The following is a 22,691-nucleotide window of genomic DNA, read 5'->3' as shown; positions in this document are numbered from 1 at the left end:
TGGGGTTTTTTTTTTTCCAAACGAGTGCTGACACCTATAACCTCAGGTCCTCCTTCTGGGACTCAGGTCTTCTTTTTCACAGTGACCTCATTACGGAATTACCCCCAACAAGCAAGCCTGTTTTTTCAGAAGTTGTTAAGACAAGTCTAGACCAGGCGTGTTCGTGTGTCTGTGTGTGTGTATTAAAAACGAACATATTTTTGGGGGGTGGGTGGGTGGGGTTGATAGATTGTTTAGGGAAAAATATAAGCACAAAACAATTTTAAGACAGCATATGGTGTGAGTGGTAATAGTAATGAACTGTTCAGACACGGAAACCAGTACAAAATATACACTGCTCAAAAAAATAAAGGGAACACTTAAACAACACAATATATAACTATACCAATTGAGTTCATTAAGTCTTTCCTTAAGCATAAAACGTATCAGGAAAGATTTAATGAACTCAATCTGTAAAATCTGGAGGACAGAAGGGAAAGGGGGGACATGATTGAAACATTTAAATATGTCAAAGGGTTAAATAAGGTTCAGGAGGGAAGTGAACCCAAGGACAAGGGGGCACAATCTGAGGTTATTTGGGGGAAAGATCAGAAGCAACGTGATAAAATATTATTTGACTGAAAGAGTTGTAGATGCTTGGAACAAACTTCCAGCAGGCATGGTAGATAAATCCACAGTCACTGAATTTAAACATGCCTGGGATAAACATATATCCATTGTAAGATAAAATACAGAAAATAGTATAAGGGCAGACTAGAGGGACCGTGAGGTCTTTTTCTGCCGTCAGTCTTCTATGTTTCTATGTAACTCCTAGTAAACCAAACATCTGTGAAATCAAACTGTCCACTTAGGAAGCAACACTGATTGTGTTGCTTTTCACATGGCTGTTGCCAGCACATTCAACTTTGTACAGAACAAAGTATTCAATGAGAATATGTCGTTCATTCGGAAATAGGATGTGTTCTCTGAGTGTTCCCTTTATTTTTTTTGAGCGGTATATATTATGTACAGTAACAAGATAGAATAAACTCTTTACACTTGTAATCACAAATACAATTTCAATATCCAATACAAACCAGTTAATATCCACACACAGCTCTAGACATAAAGTAACTATCAGGAAAAAGCTTCCCCCAAACAGGAACTCCATGGGCTCCCACTTATGGCCAACTATGATCTATGGCTAAAATGAGATTCCCACAGTGAGACTGCGCCGAAATAATATATGAAATAACAGACTTTTTGGGGAGAGGTGTTCTAATAGGGGAAGAGCCTTCTCTGTGGCGGCCCCGGCCCTCTGGAACCAACTCCCCCCCAGAGATCAGAATTGCCCCCACCCTCCTTGCCTTTCGTAAACTTCTCAAAACCCACCTCTGCCGTCAGGCATGGGGGAATTGAAATATCTTCCCCAGGCCTATATAATTTATGTATGGTGTGTTGTGTGCATGTTTTTTTTAAATTATGGGTTTTTAACTTCGTGTTATTAGATTTGTATTGTACATTGTTTCTATCACTGTTGTGAGCCGCCTCGAGTCTATGGAGAGGGGCGGCATACAAATTTAAGAAATAAATAATAGTCTTTTTTTTTTTGTTTAGTACTTGAAATGCCTGAACCCGGTTGGTTTCCCCCCTGCAGGGTACGAACATTTCCGCCGGCAAAGCCATGGGGATCGTGATTGCCACAGGGGTCAACACGGAAATCGGCAAAATCCGTGACGAAATGGTGGCCACGGAGCAAGAGAGGACCCCGCTGCAGCAGAAGCTGGACGAGTTCGGGGAGCAGCTGTCCAAGGTCATCTCGCTCATCTGCATAGCCGTCTGGATCATCAACATCGGCCACTTCAACGACCCCGTCCACGGCGGCTCCTGGATCCGGGGCGCCATCTACTACTTCAAGATCGCCGTGGCCCTGGCAGTGGCGGCCATTCCGGAGGGCCTGCCTGCCGTCATTACCACCTGCCTGGCCCTGGGCACCCGTCGCATGGCCAAAAAGAACGCCATCGTCCGCAGCCTCCCCTCGGTGGAAACCCTGGGCTGCACCTCGGTCATCTGTTCTGACAAGACGGGCACCCTCACCACCAACCAGATGTCGGTTTGCCGGGTAAGCCGCTCCTTCGGTTTCTGTGGGTTAGGAAGGCGGAGGGGAGCAAGGAAAATTGATGTGAACTGTTTGTTCTCCTTTCTTTCCTTTTCTTGAGCCAGAAAAAAAGAAAGTTTATTTATTTTATTTGTTCAATTAGATTTCTCTGCCGCCCTTCTCTGCTGACTCAGGGAGGCTTGTAACAGAATTAAATACAAATCTAAAAACGTGTAAGAAATCTAATGTTAGAAATATTTTTAAAAATCTAATAGATTAGAATTCCTCGTTGGCCAAGTGTGATTCCAGACACAAGGGATTTGTCTTTGGTGCAGATGCTGTCAGTGTACAGTGTTCCCTCAATTTTCGCGGGTTTGAACTTCGCGAAAAGTCTATACCACGGTTTTTCAAAAATATTAATTAAAAAATACTTTGCGGGTTTTCCCCCCTATACCACGGTTTTTCCCACCCGATGACGTCATATGTCATTGCCAAACTTTCGTCTGCTTTTAATAAATATTTTTTTTAAATAAATTTTAATAAATAAACATGGTGAGTAATAATCTAAATGGTTGCTAAGGGAATGGGAAATTGCACTTTAGGGGTTTAAAGTGTTAAGGGAAGGCTTGTGATACTGTTCATAGCCAAAAATAGTGTATTTACTTCCGAATCTCTACTTCGCGGAAATTCGACTTTCGTGGGCTGTCTCAGAACACACATCCCCCTCGGAAATCGAGGGAACACTGTACATAAAAGAAAATATACATTTGTCAAGAATCAGGAGCTACATCACTTAATGATTGTCATAGGGGGTTAAATAGGCAATGAGGAAACAATATTAATAAAAATCTTAAGGATACAAGCAACAAGTTGCAGTCACACAGTCATAAGTGGGAGGAGATGGGTGAGAGGAATGATGAGAAAAAACTAGCAGTAATAGTAGTGCAGACTTAGGAAATAGTTTGACAGTGTGGAGGGAATCATTTGTTTATTATTATTATTATTTATTGGATTTGTATGCCACCCCTCTCCGTAGACTCGGGGCGGCTAACAACAATGATAAAAAACAGCATGTAACAATCCAATTAATAAAACAACGAAAAACCCTTATTATAAAACCAGACATACACACAAACATACCATGCATAACTTGTAATGGCCTAGGGGGAAGGAATATCTCAACTCCCCCATGCCTGGCGATAAAGGTGGGTCTTGAGTAATTTGCAGAGTAAACCCCATTTCCCCTAATTTAGCCATTCACAACATCGGCTAGAGTTAGTTCTGGACCACTCACGGCCACAACTCAAGTTATTAAAGCACTTTTAATATCCTCCCTTTTCCCTATTAACCCAGCCAGTTCTTCTCACTTTGGGGAAGATAAAAGCATAAAAGGAGGTTTCTAACACCTAATGGTGGGAGGGTTTGTTCCTGTCATGGGCAATTCTCTAGGGAAGGTGATCAGAGCCACTGTGAAATATTGATTAAATTGCCTTTTTTCCGAGGCCGTCTGGCGGTCGCAAGGATTTCTCCTCTTTGAGGAAAGAAGGGATCCCCTCCAGCCGTGTCCTCTAGCGAGAGCCTCAAATGAGTCAACAGCCAGAAAGACGACAATAGATTTTTCTGGGTCTTTTCCACAGCTGAAATGAACACCCCCCCCCCTTCCGATGGGCTGCTTCCCTATGCGCCTTGCCTCCTCGCCCTCTCCCGCATTTGGCTGCTGAAGCGTAGCGCACAAAAAGAGCGCACAAAGCCCATGCTCATCTGTATTCCGAGAGAGGCGCTTTGCAGGGATCTTGCATAACCACCCGTCTTTCAGGGGGTAGAGGCCGAGCGGAGGAACGGCTCCTCCACAAAGCAGACACCCCCCCACCCACCCCGAACCTTTTCTTCTCCTTTCGTCCTTTGGCAGGGCAGAGAAGAAAAATCCACATTTTGCCCTTTTTTTAGAACAAACCCCTCTCGTCCTCTAGCGTCAGACCCACCAGGCAATGCAGAGAAACATTTCCTGGAGATTGTGGGGCTGGTGAGGAATAGCATGTCAACGCTTACTTTATGTGAAAACATCTTAATGATGCTGGGAAAGGCTTTTTCTCCATTAGGAGGGATTGTTGCCAAACTGTAGCTAGTCCAAGGGAGTGCAATTTAAATTCTTCAGACTTAACATGGAGCTGCAGATCGGTAGTAACAGCATAGTGGCCCAAATCCAAGTTAGATGTTGCTTAGCCTGCGAACTTAGGAGAGGGGGGGACACCACGTAAATTAAGACTATATCATCGTTATGTTCATTTTCTACATTTTTGGATGCTCGCATCACTGGAAGGGCTTGCCCTTCTAGCTGGCGCCTGTGAATTGAGCTGAAGCATCCTTCGCTTCGTCCCTTCGCTCACTAAATATTACTCTGCCATACGTTATGGGGGCTGGGGGAACTTGGGGGCTGCAGGGGAGAGGCAGGGCTGGGAAATCAAATGTGATAGTTGAGACATCCCGAGTCCAAGGCCCTAGGAATGGACCATCTAATCCATCCATCTGACCAACCACAGCGTGGACAGTTACCAAAATATCTTCTCTGAATGTCACTGGACAATGGGGTGATAAAAGGAGGATGAGGAGAGGGGTGGCATACAAATCTAATAAATAAATAAAATAAATAAATGGGCCACTGAAGGGAAAGCTAAATAGGAGAATTTTCACACTCAAGCTCTTAGTCCTGACTTCGCTTACTGCAGTGTTTCTCAAATAGTGGGGCGCCCCCTTCTGTGTGTGTGTGTGACCCTGGGGAATGCGATTTTTTTGCCACAGGGAGTAGGGGATTTTGCACCGAACAATATCTCACAGCACAGAGCAGGAGATACGAAGTGCAGATAGCAAACCCTTAAGAGACACCATGGAAAAATATTGAACAGGGATGAAAAGAAAGGAGGAAAGAGACGGAGATAAAGAGACAAATGTAAGTCTCCCAAAAGCTTAGAGGAGGAAATAGGATGGAGTGCATGTAGCGCTTGGCTTCACTCTGACTACGGTGGGAGACGAGGAAAGACCTGTATGTCTAAAATTATTGGCAGTGGACAGCATGAAGCCAAATAAATTAAGGCGTCACTTAAACACATTACTCGCCAATCACGCTGATAAGCCACTTGAGGTTTTTTCAGTGAAAATGTGCTGAATATTGCGAACAATCATCCTGGCGAAGAGTTGGGGGGGCGCACAAAATGTTTACTTCTTCCTAGGGGGGCGTAATAGAAAATAATGGAAAAACACTGGCTTGCTGTAAGCACTTGGCTTTAGTAAGGGTAACCTTTTTGCCAAAAATTTATTTATTTATTTATTTATTTATTTATTTATTAGATTTGTATGCCGCCCCTTTCCATAGACTCGGGGCGGCTCACAACATAATAAAACAATTCATAACAAATCTAATAATTTAAAATGTAAAATTTAAAGTAGTTAAGAAAACCCCATTTTTAAGCAGACATACCTACAAACATACCACACATAAATTATATAGGCCCGGGGGAGATATCTCCATTCCCCCATGCCTGACGACAAAGGTGGGTTTTGAGGAGTTTACGAAAGGCAAGGAGGGTGGGGCCAGTTCTAATCTCTGGGGGGAGCTGGTTCCAGAGAGTCGGGGCTGCCACAGAGAAGGCTCTTCCCCTGGGGCCCGCCAACCGACATTGTTTAGTTGACGGGACCCGGAGAAGGCCCACTCTGGGATCTAATCGGTCGCTGGGATTCGTGCGGCAGAAGGCGGTCCCTGAGATATTCTGGTCCGATGCCATGAAGGGCTTTATAGGTCATAACCAACACTTTGAATTGTGACCGGAAATTGATCGGCAACCAACGCAGACTGCGGAGTGTTGGTGTAACATGGGCATTTTGGGGAAAGCCCATGACTGCTCTCGCAGCTGCATTCTGCACGATCTGAAGTTTCCGAACACTTTTCAAAATGGAGTCGGGGGTCTCTCTTTCCTAAGGGACCAAGCTGGGCCAGGCCTGACACCTCCTGATTATTGATGGTGGGGCCCTCATTTTGAGTGGCAGAAGCACGAGAGCTTCAACCCACCACTTGAGAAGAAGGCTTCGTGGATTGTTCTAGTCGGATGAGAAGGAAGGAAATGGGGCAAGGTCTAATTTCAAGGAACAACTGGAAGAGTTTATAGGTGACCTACATTTTGAAAAGCACAGCTAGATCTTACGTCGAAGTAAAACATGTTTAGTTCCTAAGAGCGAGAAGACTGATCAAACGTTGTGCCTTTGACGTGAAGATGTTCTAGCCGGCCTCAGCTAGTGGAGCATAATCACACACCTTTGTCTCTCCGGCAGATGTTCATTGTGGACCGTGTGGAAGGAGACAGCTGCAGTCTGAATGAATTCACCGTGTCCGGTTCAACGTACGCTCCTGTCGGAGAAATGTGAGAACCTTCATCCTTTCTCTTTGCCAGCTACTGGTCTTTCTTGTGTGGCGTGTGGCCAAGCCTTGAAGGCAAATGGATGCTGTAAAAGAGGGCTGCACTTGATCCCTAGATTTAAAACCCCTCAATCTGTAGATTGAAAAGTAGTAGTTTTCCTTTGGGGGGACATGATTTCAGACATGTTAATATTTGCTCCCTGTCTCTTGCCGGGGGGGGGGGGGGGGAGAATGTGATAATTCTCTCTTGTACCCTTTTGTTTTATTTTTGAAAATGTAATCCTAAAAGGTCCAAAAATGTAATCCAAAACACAACCTGAAGTTAGTTGGGGGAAAGATCAGAAGCAACGTGAGAAAATATTATTTTACTGAAAGAGTAGTAGATCCTTGGAACAAACTTCCAGCAGACGTGGTAGATAAATCCACAGTCACTGAATTTAAACCTGCCTGAGATAAACATAGATCCATTGTAAGATAAAATACAGGAAATAGTATAAGGGCAGACTAGATGGACCATGAGGTCTTTTTCTGCCGTCAGTCTTCTATGTTTCTATGTCTTTCCAAGCTAGATTTTTGCTCAAGGAATATCAGACCCAGACGTGAACATTCAATTAAACTGATTTATTACTAAGAGCATATGTACCGGAATCTTCTTGACTAACAGCAGGGTGTCCAGCAAACCTGGAAATCAGGGAATTATCAGGGAATTTGTGGGGGGGGGGGGAGGAATAAATCAGGGAAAATTTTCAAACTATTAAAATGTTTAAAAGTCAGGGGAAAATCATGTTAAAAACAAACAAACGCGCTGCCTGGCAGAGTCAAGCAAAAATGAGCACAACTGTGGCAACAACTTGCTTCCTCAGCCACCGATATTTCTCCACGGCTGAGCCGTTTGGTATGACGTCATCTAGGACCCGGCCTTAACTAAATCGCAAGTTACAGGGAAATGTCAGCGAATTTCAAAATGCCTTCCCCCTGGACACCCTGTAACAGTCCTTTTAATGGCATTCATCCAATTTTGTAAAATCTCCAGCTCTTAAAAGTATTTTTCATCCATTTATTGCTCTCTACATTTACAAAAAATCTTGCTCCAATTTGTCTGACTTCTCCTAGGATCCAATCTGTTCGCCTGTAAATTAGGATTCTTTACAGTTGTCTGAAATTTCATCTCTTTTTTCCCCCCTCCCTGATTCCTCCCCGTCCCCAAACAGTTACAGAGAGGATAAACCCGTCAGGTGCTGTATGTACGACGGCCTCATTGAATTGGCCACGATCTGCGCCCTCTGCAACGATTCCTCTCTGGATTTCAATGAGGTGAGTAGCATTCAAGAGAATTGCCTGAGCAAAACTCCTTTCGTGGTCTTGCAAGCAGTGTTTCAGTGCGTTTCGAGGGCCCATTAAGAAAATATAACCGCTGATGAAAAATAAAGGGGAGTTTGAGAGAGAATGATGGGAAAAAATAGACTGGGGGCGGTAAAAGAAGAAGGGGATTTTTGATTCAGTGATAAGAGATGTGTTTTTATGTTCTGTCGGGCTCTCTGGTAGACTCCTCCCAAAAATGCATAGGTACAAATTTCAGACACACACACGTTTGAAAATTCAAAACAATGTTCTTTATAATGAAAACTCACTTAAACTAAGCCCTCTTTTGGTATAGCCAAGAGCACTCGTCTCCAAACAAACTGGTAATTTGTACAAGTCCCTTATCAGTTCCTGTGATACTTAGCTTGCAGCTGTGAGGCAATTCACAGTCCTTCTTTCACAAAGTGAAACACACTTTGCTCTGGTTTAGTTTCAAAGCGGGGAAAAATCAGCACACAAAAGGTCGAAGTCAGTAAAGCAGTCACGAAACACAAGGATCAGATAATCCTCCACAATGGCCAAACCCACAGGCTGCTCTTTATAGCAGCCTCACTCATGACCACAGCCCCACCCAACCACAGGTGGCCTCGTTTTCTTTGATAATAATCTCTCGGTTGTTGCTGCCTATGCATCGCTCTCCGCATGCGTGGCTGTATCATTAACTCTTGTTCTGAATCCAAGGAGGAGCTAGAGAATTGATCTCCTTCTGAGCTGTCTGCCCCACTCTCATCCTCCCTGTCACTCATGTCTTCTTGGTCAGAGGAGCCTTCATGAGCAGATTCCACCAGGGGCAAAACAGGCCTGCAGCATGTGGATGTCTCCCCCTCATCCACAGTCCTTGGGGCAGGAGCTGGGCCAGAGCTAACCACAACATTTTATATATGATTTCTGTAAGATTGGATTGTGCGTGTGTGTCTGTCACATGTTTTGCTGAATTTAAAAATTAAGGGAGACTAGGATAGATCTATTTCGGCCTTATCAGCTAGCCATACGTAAGGCAGAGAATTAACCTCTAGGCTAGCTTTGTATCGGGGAAGGGTCATATGTTTTTTCTGTCGAATCGCCCTGGTATATTATTATTATTATTATTAATTAGATTTGTATATTGAAGGAGCATCACAGCTTCCTTTTTGACTCTCGGCCCAACCCAGAGCGATTTCCAAGGCAGTTAATTTATTCATAGCCGAAAAACTATATTCTGTGTGTGTGTGTCACATGTTTTGCTGAATTTGAAAATTAAGGGAGAGTAGGATAGATCTATTTCGGCCTTGTTCTGGCCTCATCAGCTAGCCATACCCTCACTGGGACTTGAACTTGCAGTCTTTGCCTTGTAAGGATATATATATATATATATGTTTTTGTAGATCTTCACGGGTATATGTATGTAGATTGTTGTGAGTTCAGGTTTTCCCCCATGTAATATTGTGAGTGTCTTTGTGGCGTTTCGGCGAAATCGTATTTGCCATCATTACACTGAAGTTACGGGCCTCGTGCTGCTTTGAATATGGTTTGTTTGCAACCCTGCTTTGGACTAACGGCATCATCTTTTATTCCCCCTTAAAGGCGAAAGGGGTTTACGAGAAGGTCGGGGAAGCCACCGAGACGGCCCTGACTTGCCTGGTGGAGAAGATGAACGTGTTCGACTCGGATCTGAAAGGGCTCACCAAGGTCGAGCGGGCCAACGCTTGCAATTCGGTCAGTCTTCCTCAAGCGCTGGGCCTCCGGGGCCACATCCGGTGCTTTCTTTTGTACGCGCTGGCTTACAACCTGGTCTCGCCTCCTCTCCCTCTGTGCAGGTGATTAAGCAGCTGATGAGGAAAGAGTTCACGCTCGAATTCTCCCGGGATAGGAAATCCATGTCCGTTTACTGCACGCCCAACAAGCCCAGCCGGACGGCCATGACCAAAATGTTTGTGAAGGCAAGTGCCCTGGAAGGGTGGGGGGAGCGTTTGGTTGGTTGGAGATCTCACAGAAGGTGCACCACAACAGGTGGGCTGGATAGAAACATAGAACCTAGAAGACTGACGGCAGAAATAGACCTCATGGTCCATCTCGTCTGCCCTTATGCTATTTCCTGTATTTTATCTTAGGATGGATCTATGTTTATCCCAGGCATGTTTCAATTTAGTCACTGTGGATTGACCAACCATGTCTGCTGGAAGTTTGTTCCAAGCATCTACTACTCTTTCAGTCAAATAATATTTTCTTATGTGGCTTCGGATCTTTCCCCCAACTGACCTCAGATTGTGTCCCCTTGTTCTTGTGTTCACTTTCCTATTAAAAACACTTCCCTCCTGAACCTTATTTAACCCTTTCATGTATTTAAATGTTTCGATCATGTCCCTCTTTTCCTTCTGTCCTCCAGACTCTACAGATGGAGTTCATGAAGTCTTTCCTGATACGTTTTATGCTTAAGATCTTCCACCATTCTTGTAGCCCGTCTTTGGACCCATTCAGTTTGATCAATTTTAGATTGCAGGTGGCCCTGGACTGACAGCCATCCATTTAGTGACTGTTCCTCTTTGGCTTTCCCTCAGGGTGCTCCGGAAGGAGTGATTGACAGGTGCACCCATTTCCGAGCAGGGAGCATGAAGGTACCTTTGACCCCGGGGATTAAGCAGAAGATCATGACCGTCATCCGGGAGTGGGGCACCGGGAAGGACACGCTCCGTTGCCTGGCCCTGGCCACCCACGACAGCCCAGCGAAGAAGGAGGATATGAACCTGGAAGATTCCACAGGCTTCATCAACTATGAGGTGGGTTGGAGGCCAGGACGAAGTTTTCCTCCTTGGAGTCTAAACGCAGCTGATTTGACCTGCTGGGTGGGAGGGTGTGTGGGTGGGTGATCTGAGTCCCTGAAACTCTGCGTTTCGTCATCTAGACCAGCGTTTCCCAACCTTGGCAACTTGAAGATATCTGGGCTTCAACTCCCAGAAGTCCCAGGCCAGCGGGGGTTTTAATTTGGATTTTATAGTTAGAATTGTATATTTGACTTCTTTTAATTGGTCTTTTATATTATTACAACAATATTATATTGTTATAAGCCAGACTGAGTCCTTTGGGATTGGGCAACATAAGATAAACAATTAGATAAACAATTAGATAGATAGATAGATAGATAGATAGATAGATAGATAGATAGATAGATAGATAGATAGATAGATAGATAGATTAATTAGATAAACAATTAGATGGATGGATAGATAGATTAGATTAGATTAGATTAGATAAATAGACCAGGGGTTGGCAACCTTAAACACTCAAAAGAACCATTTGGATCGGTTTCCCATAGAAAAGAAAGCCTCTGAAGATAACACTGCATTTATTGTCGTCCCGTCTCCCTCTCCCCCCCCCTCCAGTTATGCTGTGTAAAAAAAAACTATAGTGTGTTGCATTTATGAAACCAGTGCTGCTGGAGAGAAAGCACATTTTACGCATGTAACAAAAGCATTTTGGACTCTGGAAAAAAAAATACATGGGTTTAAAAGTTCAGTAAATCAGGTGCCACACATTGGCAAGTTGTGACACATATTTGAATAACAGGGAGCCGCAGCAGAGGGATGAAAGAGCCACACCACAGGTTGTAGACCCCCTGCCTTATACCTGTTAGATCGAGATGAACTCTCCCTGTAATCTGGTTTTGGGAGGAACAACCAACTTCTGGAAGGAAGGAAGGAAGGAAAGGAAGAAGGGAAGAGAAGGAAGGAAGGAAGGAAGGGGAAGGAGGGGAAAGAAGGGTGAAAAGGAAGGAAGAGAAGAGGAAAGAAAAAAGATTTGGCAGGTGACATGTTTAAAAGTTGCAAAGTGATAAAGATAACGGTACATCCTTGTCCATCTCCTCTTTGGGGTCTCCGACTGTTGCCGTGCAACCCGCTTCCCTCTGCCGGAGACCCCTTGACCGCCTCTGGCCTTGCTCCCCTTTTAGACCAACCTGACCTTCGTGGGCTGCGTGGGCATGCTGGACCCGCCCCGCATCGAGGTGGCCTCCTCCATCAAGCTGTGCCGGCAAGCGGGCATCCGTGTGATTATGATCACCGGTGACAACAAGGGGACGGCGGTGGCCATCTGCCGGCGCATTGGCATCTTCCACGAAGACGAGGACGTCACCAACAAGGCCTTCACCGGACGGGAGTTTGACGAACTTTCGCCGGCCGCCCAGAGAGAAGCCTGCATGAGCGCCCGCTGCTTCGCCCGCGTGGAGCCCTCCCACAAGTCCAAAATCGTGGAGTTCCTCCAGTCCTTTGATGAAATCACGGCCATGGTGAGTGCGCGCGTGTGTGAAGTGCAAAAGAGCAGCAACTTCCCTTCTCTGTGGTGGCCCCGGCCCTCTGGAACCAACTCCACCCAGAGATTAGAACTGCCCCCACCCTCCTTGCCTTTCGCAAACTGCTTAAAACCCACCTCTGCCGCCAGGCATGGGGGAATTGAGACATCTCCCCCAGGCCTATATAGTTTATGCATGGTATGTTTGTGTGTATGTTTTGCTTTTTAAATAAGGGTTTTTAGAGTTTTTAAATATTAGATGTGTTGTACATTGTTTTTATCATTGCTGTAAGCCGTCCCGAGTCTATGCAGAGGGGCGGCATACAAATCTAAATAATAATAATAATAATAATAATAATAATAATAATAATAATAATAATAATAATAATAATAATAATACCACCACCTAGAAAACAGGGAAATTGGCAGTTCGGGAAATATCAGGGAATTGATGAAAAAAATGGAATAAATCAAGGAGGAAAACCAAACTGTATTAAAATGTTTAAAAGTTGGAAAAATCATGTTTTTACAAAAACGGATTGCACTGCCTGGCAGAGTCAGGCAAAAATGAGCATAACTGTGGCCACAACTTGCTTCCTCACCTACCGATATTTCTCCACGGCTGAGCCGTTTGGTATGCTGTCATTGATGACCGCGGCCTTAATTAGAGCGCAGGTTACAGGGAAATGTCAGGGAAATATCAGGGAATTTCAAAATCCTTTCCCCCTGGACAATACGTAATGATAGTCCGGCTACAAATAAGCAATCAAATCATATCCGGAACCAGTATATAAATCATAAGGGTTCAAGCCGCAACGTTACAGTCATGCAGTCATTAGTGGGAGCAAAATTAGCAACAGAATTGTCAGTCGAGGACTTCCTGTCCAGGGGGGATGAATCAAAATAGAATTTATTCATCTATTCCAAGACTCCAGAAGGGTTCCAGAAAAAGAGATTTAGCCAATTCCAGGGGCCCCATTGCTACAGCCTTTGCCTGAGCACCCTGACCCAACCCGAAACTTATCCCAGACAGGAGACGGTGTCAACGATGCCCCGGCTTTGAAGAAGGCAGAGATCGGGATCGCCATGGGATCTGGCACGGCCGTGGCGAAGTCGGCGTCGGAAATGGTGCTGGCGGACGACAATTTCTCCACCATCGTAGCGGCTGTGGAGGAAGGCCGGGCCATCTACAACAACATGAAGCAATTCATTCGCTACCTCATCTCCTCCAACGTTGGAGAAGTGGTCTGGTGAGTCCCCCGGGGCGTTTGCAATTCATTCTGGATTCTGCCTCCGCTCTCTGGAAAGAAAGAAAGGTTGAGAACAGGCCCGTCTAGATGGATCCCCAGATCCCAAGCTGGCTTAAGCCGGAGAGCTGCTTAGGCCTCCAGAACAAATTTGGCAATTTTAAGGCTCGTAAACCTCAACTTTTCATTTATTCATTTATTACGAAATTTTATTTGCTGTTCATCATGTTTCATCATGGCACTGGACCAAAATGTCTCCGGGACCGCCTTCTGCCGCATGAATCCCAGCGACCGGTTAGGTCCCACAGAGTTGGCCTTCTCCGGGTCCCGTCGACTAAACAATGTCGTCTGGCGGGACCCAGGGGAAGAGCCTTCTTTGTGGCGGCCCCAACCCTCTGGAACCAGCTCCCCCCTGAGATTAGGATTGCCCCCACCCTCCCTGCCTTTCGTAAACTCCTTAAAACCCACCTCTGCCGTCAGGCATGGGGGAACTGAAACATCTCCCCCTTGCCCATGTTGTTTTGGTGTTTGATTGATTGTGTGCTTGTTCTTTATATATATTAGGGTTGTTTTTATGAATTTCCTAACCTAAAACTGTAATTGGATTGGTGGGTATTGGATTTGTCACTATGTACTGTTTTTTTTGCCATTGTTGTGAGCCGCCCCGAGTCTGCGGAGAGGGGCGGCATATAAATCCAATGAATCTAATCTAATCTTTCAAAGCTGCTCTGGGCAGCTGACAAGATAAACACTGCTGACTGTGGAATCCTGAAGTTGCCACGGCTGGATTGCTAGCCGTATCTAAGAATAAAAGGAGGGAACCCAGAGATTTCTCTCCATTGGGGTCACTTCTCCCTCTCAGGCAGGGTTCAAGCCTTCCTTCCTCCCTGCTGCCTCAGCTCTGAGAGAGTGGAAACCCCCGAGGGCATCTCCAGATCCGTGCAGCTTGAGACACTCGTGGGCATTAACATGACTTAACCTCTGTTCTTTCTCCTCCTCCTCCTCCTGTAGCATCTTCTTGACTGCTGCCCTGGGCTTCCCGGAAGCTTTAATCCCCGTCCAGCTGTTATGGGTCAACCTGGTGACCGACGGACTTCCTGCCACCGCCCTGGGCTTCAACCCGCCTGACCTGGATATCATGAGCAAGCCACCGCGTAACCCCAAAGAGCCCCTCATCTCCGGCTGGCTCTTCTTCCGCTACTTGGCCATCGGATGTGAGTGTCTGGCTTGAGTGCCACGGAACTAGAGAGAGAGAGCAGAGCTTGTTCCCTCCCCCACTTAATTCAGTTCCCCCCCCCCCAATCTTGGCCATTTGGATTTCAATTTCCAAATATTGGGAAGTTGAAGCCCATCCCTTCTTCAAGTGGGCAAGATAAGAAACATTGCCATAAAAAGACAGGAGTCATGAAAACCACTTTTGTAGCAGAATCCGGTTTTGTAGCAAGTTAAGGTAACAGGAGGTGGTCTTTGGGTACCAGTATTAGTTCTCGGGGGCTGCATCCATTCCCCCTCCCTGTTCCTCGTTCCTTTAATTTTTAGAAGTCACAGTCAAGTCAGTGGTTCTGTCTGAGCAAGACCTCCAACTGATCTTTATTATTATTATTATTATTATTAGAGTTGAAAGGGACCTTACAGGTCATCAAGTCCAACCCCCTGCCTGAGCAGGAAATCCTACATCGCCCCAGCCAAATGGCAGTCCAATCTCCTCTTGAAAGTGTCCAAAGTTGGGGAGTCCACAACCTCCGCTGGCAGGCCGTTCCACTGGTTGATCGCTCTCACTGTCAGGAAATTCTTTCTTATCTCCAGGTGGAATCTTTCCTTGGTCAGTTTCCAACCGTTGTTCCTTGTCCGGCCCTCTGGTGCCCTGGAAAACAGTGTGTCCCCCTCCTCTCCGTGGCAACCCCTCAAGTACCTGTATACAGCTATCATGTCCCCCCTAGCCCTTCTTTTTCCTAGACTATCCATGCCCAGTTCCAGCAACCTTTCCTCGTATGACCTGGTCTCTAGTCCCCTTATCATTTTAGTTGCTCTTTTCTGCACCCTCTCTAGAGTCTCTATATCTTTTTTGAAGTGTGGTGACCAGAACTGGATGCAATACTCCAGGTGTCCTGCTTTGTGTCAAGCCTGGTTCTTCTGTCAGGGGTTTGACTAAGGATGAATGCAACCAGCATCCCAAAAGACAGAGGCCTCGTTTTAGTAGAATCCACACAATTCCAGGCTTTGTACACTAGGGTGTAGAAGCAAACCTAGAAATCAGAGAATTATCAGGGAAATCGGCAGTTCCGGAAATATCAGGGAATTCGTGAAAAAATCAGGGGGGGGGAACCAAACTGTATTAAAATGTTTAAAAGTCAGGGGAAAATCATGTTAAAAAAACAATGGATCACTGTGGCAACAACGTGCTTCCTCAGCTACTGATGTTTCTCCATGGCTGAGCCATTTGGTATGACGTCATCTACGATCACGGCCGTAACTAGATCGCAGGTTACAGGGAAACATCTGGAAAATATCAGGGAATTAGGATATTCCTTCCCCTAGGCCATTACAAGTTATGTATGGTATGTTTCTGTGTATGTTTGGTTTTTATAATAAGGGTTTTCAGTTGTTTTATTAAATTGGATTGTTACATGTTGTTTTTTATCATTGTTGTTAGCCGCCCCGAGTCTGCGGAGAGGGGCGGCATACAAATCCAATTAATAATAATAATAATAATAATAATAATAATAATAATAATAATAATAATAATAATAATAATTTCAAAATGTTTTCCCCCCTGGACACCCTGTTCTTGCTCATACCACATAGCCCATTCACTACGGACCCCTTTTAAATACCCTTTGGGTCCATGACCACAGGCCACCAAAACTCAGCTCATGTTTTAAAGCATTAGGCCGCATCAAACATTGGCAGGCCCCTTGTGCCATTGCAGCCCCCGAGGGACCACAGGTTGAGATCCTGGGTGTGTTCTGAGCCAGAAATTCGATGTTGGGGGTGGAATCTAGTTGTGAGGACTTGACCGACAAGACCTAAACTTGCAGAACGGTGGCAGGGGGAGACCCAGGAGGCTGTGGCCCATTGGTGGGGTGGCTGTTAAGTCGGTGGCGCAAGACTTACTGTGTGTTTTTTCCTTCTCCTCAAGGCTACGTTGGAGCTGCCACCGTGGGCGCTGCGGCTTGGTGGTTCATCGCTGCGGACGGGGGCCCGAGAGTTACCTACTATCAGCTGGTATTTCCTTCTTGATACTTTGGCCACTTGTCTTCCAGATGAAACTTAGCGGAGTGGTGGTGGTTGGGGATATTTTTTGCAGCCTGCCTGCATGGCGTGTCATTGGCTCAAAAATCTCATTTAAAAACTCCACAAATATTGCAGGAAGTCTTCTTATTCTTTTAAGGAGTCTGCTTAAAAATAATATTCTGATTTTAAAATTATGGTTTTGGGTTTTTTGTTTTTTTAATGAAAAGAGAGCATTGTTCTTAGCGCCATTGAACCATTGAGGGGGCTTTGGTGATTTATTTTGGGGGGGTGCAGAGAAAAGAGGGAATTGGCCCCGGTTCTTTTGTTGAGATTAAAGTTGCCTTCTGCTGTTTTTTTCAGAGTCATTTCCTGCAGTGCAAAGAGGACAATCCGGAGTTTGAAGGGGTCGACTGCGTGATCTTTGAGTCTCCCTATCCCATGACCATGGCGCTCTCGGTCTTGGTCACCATAGAGATGTGCAACGCCCTCAACAGGTTAGGGAGCCTGAAAGGAGGAAGAGTTCTCCTCCTCCTCTTCCTTCCACCCTCTTTCTCTTCCTGTCCTCCTCCTCCTTTTCTTTCCATCTGTGGCTCCACAGTGGTTAGAGTGCAGCACTGCAGGCTCCTTCCGCTGACTGCTAGATGTAGTTCAGTAGTTCAAATCTCACCACCAGCTCAAGGTTGACTCAGCCTTCCATCCTTCCAAGGTGGCTCAAATGAGGACCCAGATTGTTGGGGGCGAGAGGCTGATTCTGTAAACTGCTTAGCGAGGCTGTAAAAGCACTAGGAAGCGGTATATAAGTCTAAATTGTAACTGCTGGTACCAAAGGATCTTGGTACCAGTTCCATCCATAGAATTAGTTTCCCAAAGTCCCTAATTCCTTCCCAGGCTGCAAACCTCAAGAATAAAAGTTACTTACATATGACTTGGGCAGCAACATAATAAATAATAACATTTTCCTCTGTAGCATCAAGGTAAGAGGGAGGGCTTTCCCATCCTTCTGAGGACCTGATAATTGGGGGCGAGAGGGTGACTCTGCACAGCTGCTTTGAGAGGGCTGTAAAGCGGTATATAAACCTACATGCTATTCCTATCCTTCCCCCTCTTGCCCTCCCTCCTTCCTCCCCCCTGACTCCATTCCTCCTCAAAGCAGTCTCCCCCTTCCTCGGCCCCCCAGAGCGATGGATCCCCTTCCCTGAGCTCTCTCAGCAGCCCTCCGCGTCTCTTTTCCTCCCACAGCCTCTCGGAGAACCAGTCCCTGCTGCGGATGCCCCCGTGGGAGAACGTCTGGCTCCTGGGATCCATTTGCTTGTCCATGTCTCTTCACTTCCTCATCCTTTATGTAGAGCCATTGCCAGTAAGTCCCTGCAGCTCAGCCTTGGGAGGGGGGGGGCAGCATCAGAAGCCCAGCTTGCTAAACCACGGAGAGTTTAGACTTTCTTTCCCGGCTGCTCATTGCAGAAACAAAACAGAAACAACATGTTCCTTTACGGGCCACTTCACCCAATCATGTGGCGCTCTGCAAACCGCCCCGTTTGCCTGAGAATAAGACCCTCTCTTCTATTTTTTGAACCCTGAAATAAGCGCCCGGCCTTATTGCCCACTGCCCTCAAAGGTCCAATTGGGCTTGTGATCAGGGGAGGTCTTATTTTGGGGGAAAGGGGGAAGCTATGGTTTACTGCTCCAAAGTCTTAAGGCAGAAAAACAGACGCCCATCCTTATTTATTTATTTTTATTTATTTGTCAAGCATGCATTTGCAATATTCACTGCTCAAAAAAACCCAAAGGAAACACTTCAACAACACAATAGAACTCCCAAGTCAATCAAACTTCTGTGGAATCAAACTGTTCGCTTAGGAAGCAACACTGATTGACAATCAATTTCGCCTGCTGTTGTGCACTTTGTACAGAACAAAATGAGAATATTTCATTCATTCGGATCATGTGTTATTTGAGTGTTCCCTTTTTTTGAGCAGTGTACATAGATATAACATTGAATTTATTTATTTATTTGTTTATTTGTTTATTTATTTATTAGATTTGTATGCCGCCCCTCTCCGTAGACTCGGGGCGGCTATCAACAACATAAAAAGACAATGTAAACAAATCTAATATTAAAAACAATCTTAAAAAACCCCAATTTAAAGAACCAATCATACATACAAGCATACCATGTATACATAAGACGGGCACTGATAAGAGGGAACATTAGGACAGGGGACGGAAGGCACTCTGTTGCACTTGTGCACCCCCCCTTACTGACCTCTTGGTAATCAGGAGAGGTCAACAGTGGACAGTTTAAGGGTAAATTTTGGGGGTTAGGTGACAAAACTACAGACTCAGGTAGTGAGTTCTCGGTTGCTAAAGTTGTATTTTCTGCAGTCACGTTTGGAGCGGTTCACTTTGAGTTTGTGTCTGTTGTGCCTTCGCCTGATTCGCCAAGGTCTCCCCAAATCTCCGAGACCGCCTTCTGCCGCACGAATCCCAGCGACCGATTAGGTCCCACAGAGTGGGCCTTCTCTGGGTCCCGTCAACTAAACAATGTCGGTTGGTGGGCCCCAGGGGAAGAGCCTTCTCTGTGGTGGCCCCGACTCTCTGGAACCAGCTCCCCCCAGAGATTAGAACTGCCCCCACCCTCCTTGCCTTTCGTAAACTCCTCAAAACCCACCTTTGTCGTCAGGCATGGGGGAACTGAGACATCTCCCCCAGGCCTATACAATTTATGTATGGTATGTTTGTATGTATGTCTGCTTAAAAATGGGGTTTACTTTAAATTGTAAATTGTAAATTATTAGATTTGTTATGAATTGTTTTATTATGTTGTGAGCCGCCCCGAGTCTGTGGAAAGGGGCGGCATACAAATCAAACAAACAAACAAACGCCTGGCTAAGGCATGTCTCTTAATCTCTTTCAAGATGGGTGGACTTCAATTCCCAGGATTCCCCAGCCATCCCAAGTCCACCCATCTAAAATGTTTGCAGAGATTGAGGAAAACTTGACCTAGTGACTCCTGGGAATTGAATTCCACACCTTTTAAAAGAAACGTTGAGCTGGTGAATTCCGGGCCCTGTTGAGGATCCGGCCCCTGGCGCGAGCTCCGGACTGACCTCTTGCCGCCTCTTTTTCTTTCCCCAGCTGATTTTCCAGATCACCCCTCTGAACTTGACGCAGTGGCTGATGGTGCTCAAGCTCTCCCTGCCGGTCATCCTGATGGACGAGACTCTTAAATTTGTGGCGCGTACTTACCTGGAGCCGGGTAAAGATAGTGTGCCGCCCGCCACCAAGCCACGTCCTTTGTCTGCATGCACCGAGGGGATCTCGTGGCCGTTTGTGCTGCTGTTCTTGCCGTTGGTGATTTGGCTTTATAGCACAGACACTAACTTTAGCGACATGTTCTTCTCTTGACCTGAAGTCCTGTAGCCGTAACGTGGCAGTCAGAGAGAGGTTTAACTTAAAAAGAGAGAGAGAGAGGGAGGAAAAAATAATATCGATTTTTAAAAAATTGTTCCAAACAATTTTGTCTTATTCTGCTGAATTTTTCACACGAACATGTTTTTGCCAGTGACTGAGGTTTCCATATTCTAGACTTTGGGTTCCCCCCCCCCTCTTCTTTTTTTTCCCCTCTCTTTCTTTCTTTCCCCTGACCCCTGGGTGGATGGGGGGGAGTCCTCTTCTCCTAACTCCCCCCCACTCCCCGCTTCTTTTATACACGAACTAGGGTGTCCATCGACATGTACAGAGAAATTAAACACTATTTTATGCAAATATTTTTTTGTAGAGGAGACGCATGTACAGTGTTCTGTTTCATAGTTCACTCATCCTTGTAAAAAAATAACGATGACAGCGCTGGGGGTAGGGTGGGGGCGGCAGGGGGGGGGTCACCTTTGGAGAAAACCGCGATTGGTAGCAGATTTTAGGGAATGAGTGTCGTGGGGTGGGGGCGTTTTCCCTCCCTCCCTTAAACCAGAAGCATGCGAGCTCTCTTCATGTCTGCTGCATGGTTGAACATCTGATCCTTAATTTATCACTCAGTCGGGCGTTTTCTGCACTGATCAGACCAGAATTGCTGCCTCAATATTTCTCACCCCCCCCTTTCCTTCCTTCCTTCCTTCCGTCCTTCCTTCCTTCCTTCCTTCCTTCCTTCCTTCCTTCCTTCTTTCCCTTTCCTCCCTCCCTTTCCCTTAAATCAATCCTTCCTTCTGTCCTTCCTTCCCTCCCTCCCTTTCCCTTAAATCCTTCCTTCCTTCCTGTTTTGCTCTGTCTTTCTTCAGAGATCTTGCCGATGCAGAAAACGCCATTTTTGAGAGGCATCCCGCTAAAAATTAGGTGGTTTTTTTGGTTTTGTTTTGTTTTCCTCGTTCGTTCGTTCGTTTCTATCCCCGACACATGTAGAGGTTTTTGTTTTTCTTTTCTTTTTTTAAAAAAGTCAGAAACAAAAAAGCAGAAAGAAAAACTATTTATTTAAAATATCGTCTGTATTTTTACTGTAACAAGGTTGTTTCACCAGCATTGCCCGCTATGGGAAGGGATGGGAGAGGAACGGAAAGAAGGAAGGAAGGAAGGAAAGAGAACTGGATGGACTTTAAGCAAAGAGCAAAAGAGAGAGAGAGAGAGAGAGAGGAAAATAAATTTTCTTTTAAAACCGAGACCCTTCTGTTTGGCCTTTTTCATTTCTAACCTGAATTCCATTTGAATTCTTGCACTAGAACTGTTTTTTTTTTAAAATCTCCCTCCCCTCTTCCATTACTGTTATTAATCAGGGCATTGACAACCAAAACCTGATTGTGTTGAGTTTTGTGTTGATGGTTTTGTTTCTTTTTTAAGAGCTGGGACTTCTCTCTGGGGGTTTTTTTTTTGTCCTTTTTTTGGTTTAGACCTGTTAATTTTCCCGTGCCACCTTGTCGAGGTACCACATCTGCTAGCCACATCTCGGGCTGCGGCAAATAAGTTTTTTAACAACTTTTGTGTCCGTGTGTGCGTGTGTTGTAAAAAAAAATATATCTGTAAATATACCACATAACGCAATGAACATATTGTAGAGAACTGTATTGTTATTTTTTTTCTCTCGCCCACCCACCCGCCCACTAACCCCCATCGTTCTCTTTGTGATCAATGTCTGTGCATGGTGTCTGTTTATTGCCTTTTCCAAACTTGAGTCCTGTATTGATCTGTGAGTTCATTAACAGTCTAACTGTGTGGTGTTTCTCTCCAATGCCTTCCAACATTTCATCGGCTGAAGTGAGTATCTCTCTCCCATTTCGATGGCCGTGCGTGCTGTGTATGTATGTATGTAACGGCGGAGACTTTTATGTGGTGTGCCCTTCCGGAGACCCCAATAAACCAAGGCCCACGTGCTCCCCATGGCCATTTCTCTAGCTCAGTGATTTTCAACCTTTTTTGAGCCGCGGCACATTTTTAACATTTATGAAACCCTGGGGCACATTGAGTGGGGCGGGGCGGGGGGCTAAAAAAAGTTTGGACAAAAAAGTTATTTCTTCCTCCCTTTCGCTCTATTTCTCTCTCCCTCTTTCTCTCCCTTCCTTCCTCTTTCTTTCTCTCCATCCCTTTCTTTCTTTCTTCCTTCCTCTTTTATGCTCTTTCTCTCTCTCTCCCTCCCTCCCTCCCTCTGTCTTTCTCTCTCTCTCCTTCCCTCCCTCTCTTTCTCTCTCTTGCTTTCTTCCTCTCTCTTGCTTTCTTTCTCTTGTTCTCTTTCTCTCTCTCTCTCTTACTTTCTTTCTCTCTCTGAGCTTCGCGGCACACCTGACCATGTCTCACGGCACACTGGTTGGAAAACACTGCTCAGGCAGAAAGCTGACGTTTTCTGCCTGAGCCTCCCAAAGGAAAAACCCCCACAAAATATTTCCTTTCCTCACCTTCCTCCTGATTTAAATCTCAAGAGACGTCAATCGGTTGCTTTTTTTCAGGGGCCCAAACGCTAAATTGGGCTCGCGGGGCCAGCGCGATTTCGCTTCGGCACCTGTGGATCTTTATGGGCCCTGCTGGCAGAATCCAGGCGATTTCTGAATCCTCCGAGCACATCCACGGGGTTTTTCTTTGCATAGTTCGGATCCACAGGCCCATCGCTTTAACCTTTATGTTC

At 45.6% G+C, this 22,691-nt stretch overlaps 1 protein-coding gene across 2 annotated transcripts in view; it reads left to right on the top strand.

Annotated features, from left to right (window-relative positions):
• Positions 1 to 22,691, top strand: part of ATP2A2 (ATPase sarcoplasmic/endoplasmic reticulum Ca2+ transporting 2) — a 39,778-nt gene that overhangs the window by 13,888 nt on the left and 3,199 nt on the right. Inside the window, exons 6-18 of one of the 2 annotated variants that reach the window (XM_070763218.1) lie at positions 1,637 to 2,101; positions 6,401 to 6,489; positions 7,697 to 7,799; positions 9,411 to 9,542; positions 9,644 to 9,766; positions 10,385 to 10,603; positions 11,773 to 12,108; positions 13,140 to 13,360; positions 14,369 to 14,571; positions 16,497 to 16,582; positions 16,952 to 17,085; positions 17,831 to 17,948; positions 19,727 to 19,847. In XM_070763218.1, the coding sequence (XP_070619319.1) occupies positions 1,637 to 2,101; positions 6,401 to 6,489; positions 7,697 to 7,799; positions 9,411 to 9,542; positions 9,644 to 9,766; positions 10,385 to 10,603; positions 11,773 to 12,108; positions 13,140 to 13,360; positions 14,369 to 14,571; positions 16,497 to 16,582; positions 16,952 to 17,085; positions 17,831 to 17,948; positions 19,727 to 19,847 (2,350 nt within the window). Of the gene's footprint in view, positions 1 to 1,636; positions 2,102 to 6,400; positions 6,490 to 7,696; positions 7,800 to 9,410; positions 9,543 to 9,643; positions 9,767 to 10,384; positions 10,604 to 11,772; positions 12,109 to 13,139; positions 13,361 to 14,368; positions 14,572 to 16,496; positions 16,583 to 16,951; positions 17,086 to 17,830; positions 17,949 to 19,726; positions 21,635 to 22,691 lie in introns of those variants that run through there. The other variant, XM_070763217.1, reaches the window with a different exon arrangement.

Source organism: Erythrolamprus reginae, chromosome 10 (assembly GCF_031021105.1).
Source record: "Erythrolamprus reginae isolate rEryReg1 chromosome 10, rEryReg1.hap1, whole genome shotgun sequence".
NCBI lineage: Eukaryota > Metazoa > Chordata > Lepidosauria > Squamata > Dipsadidae > Erythrolamprus > Erythrolamprus reginae.
The sequence above is the reverse complement of the archived record's forward strand: the minus strand, read 5'-3'. Positions and strand labels throughout refer to the sequence as shown.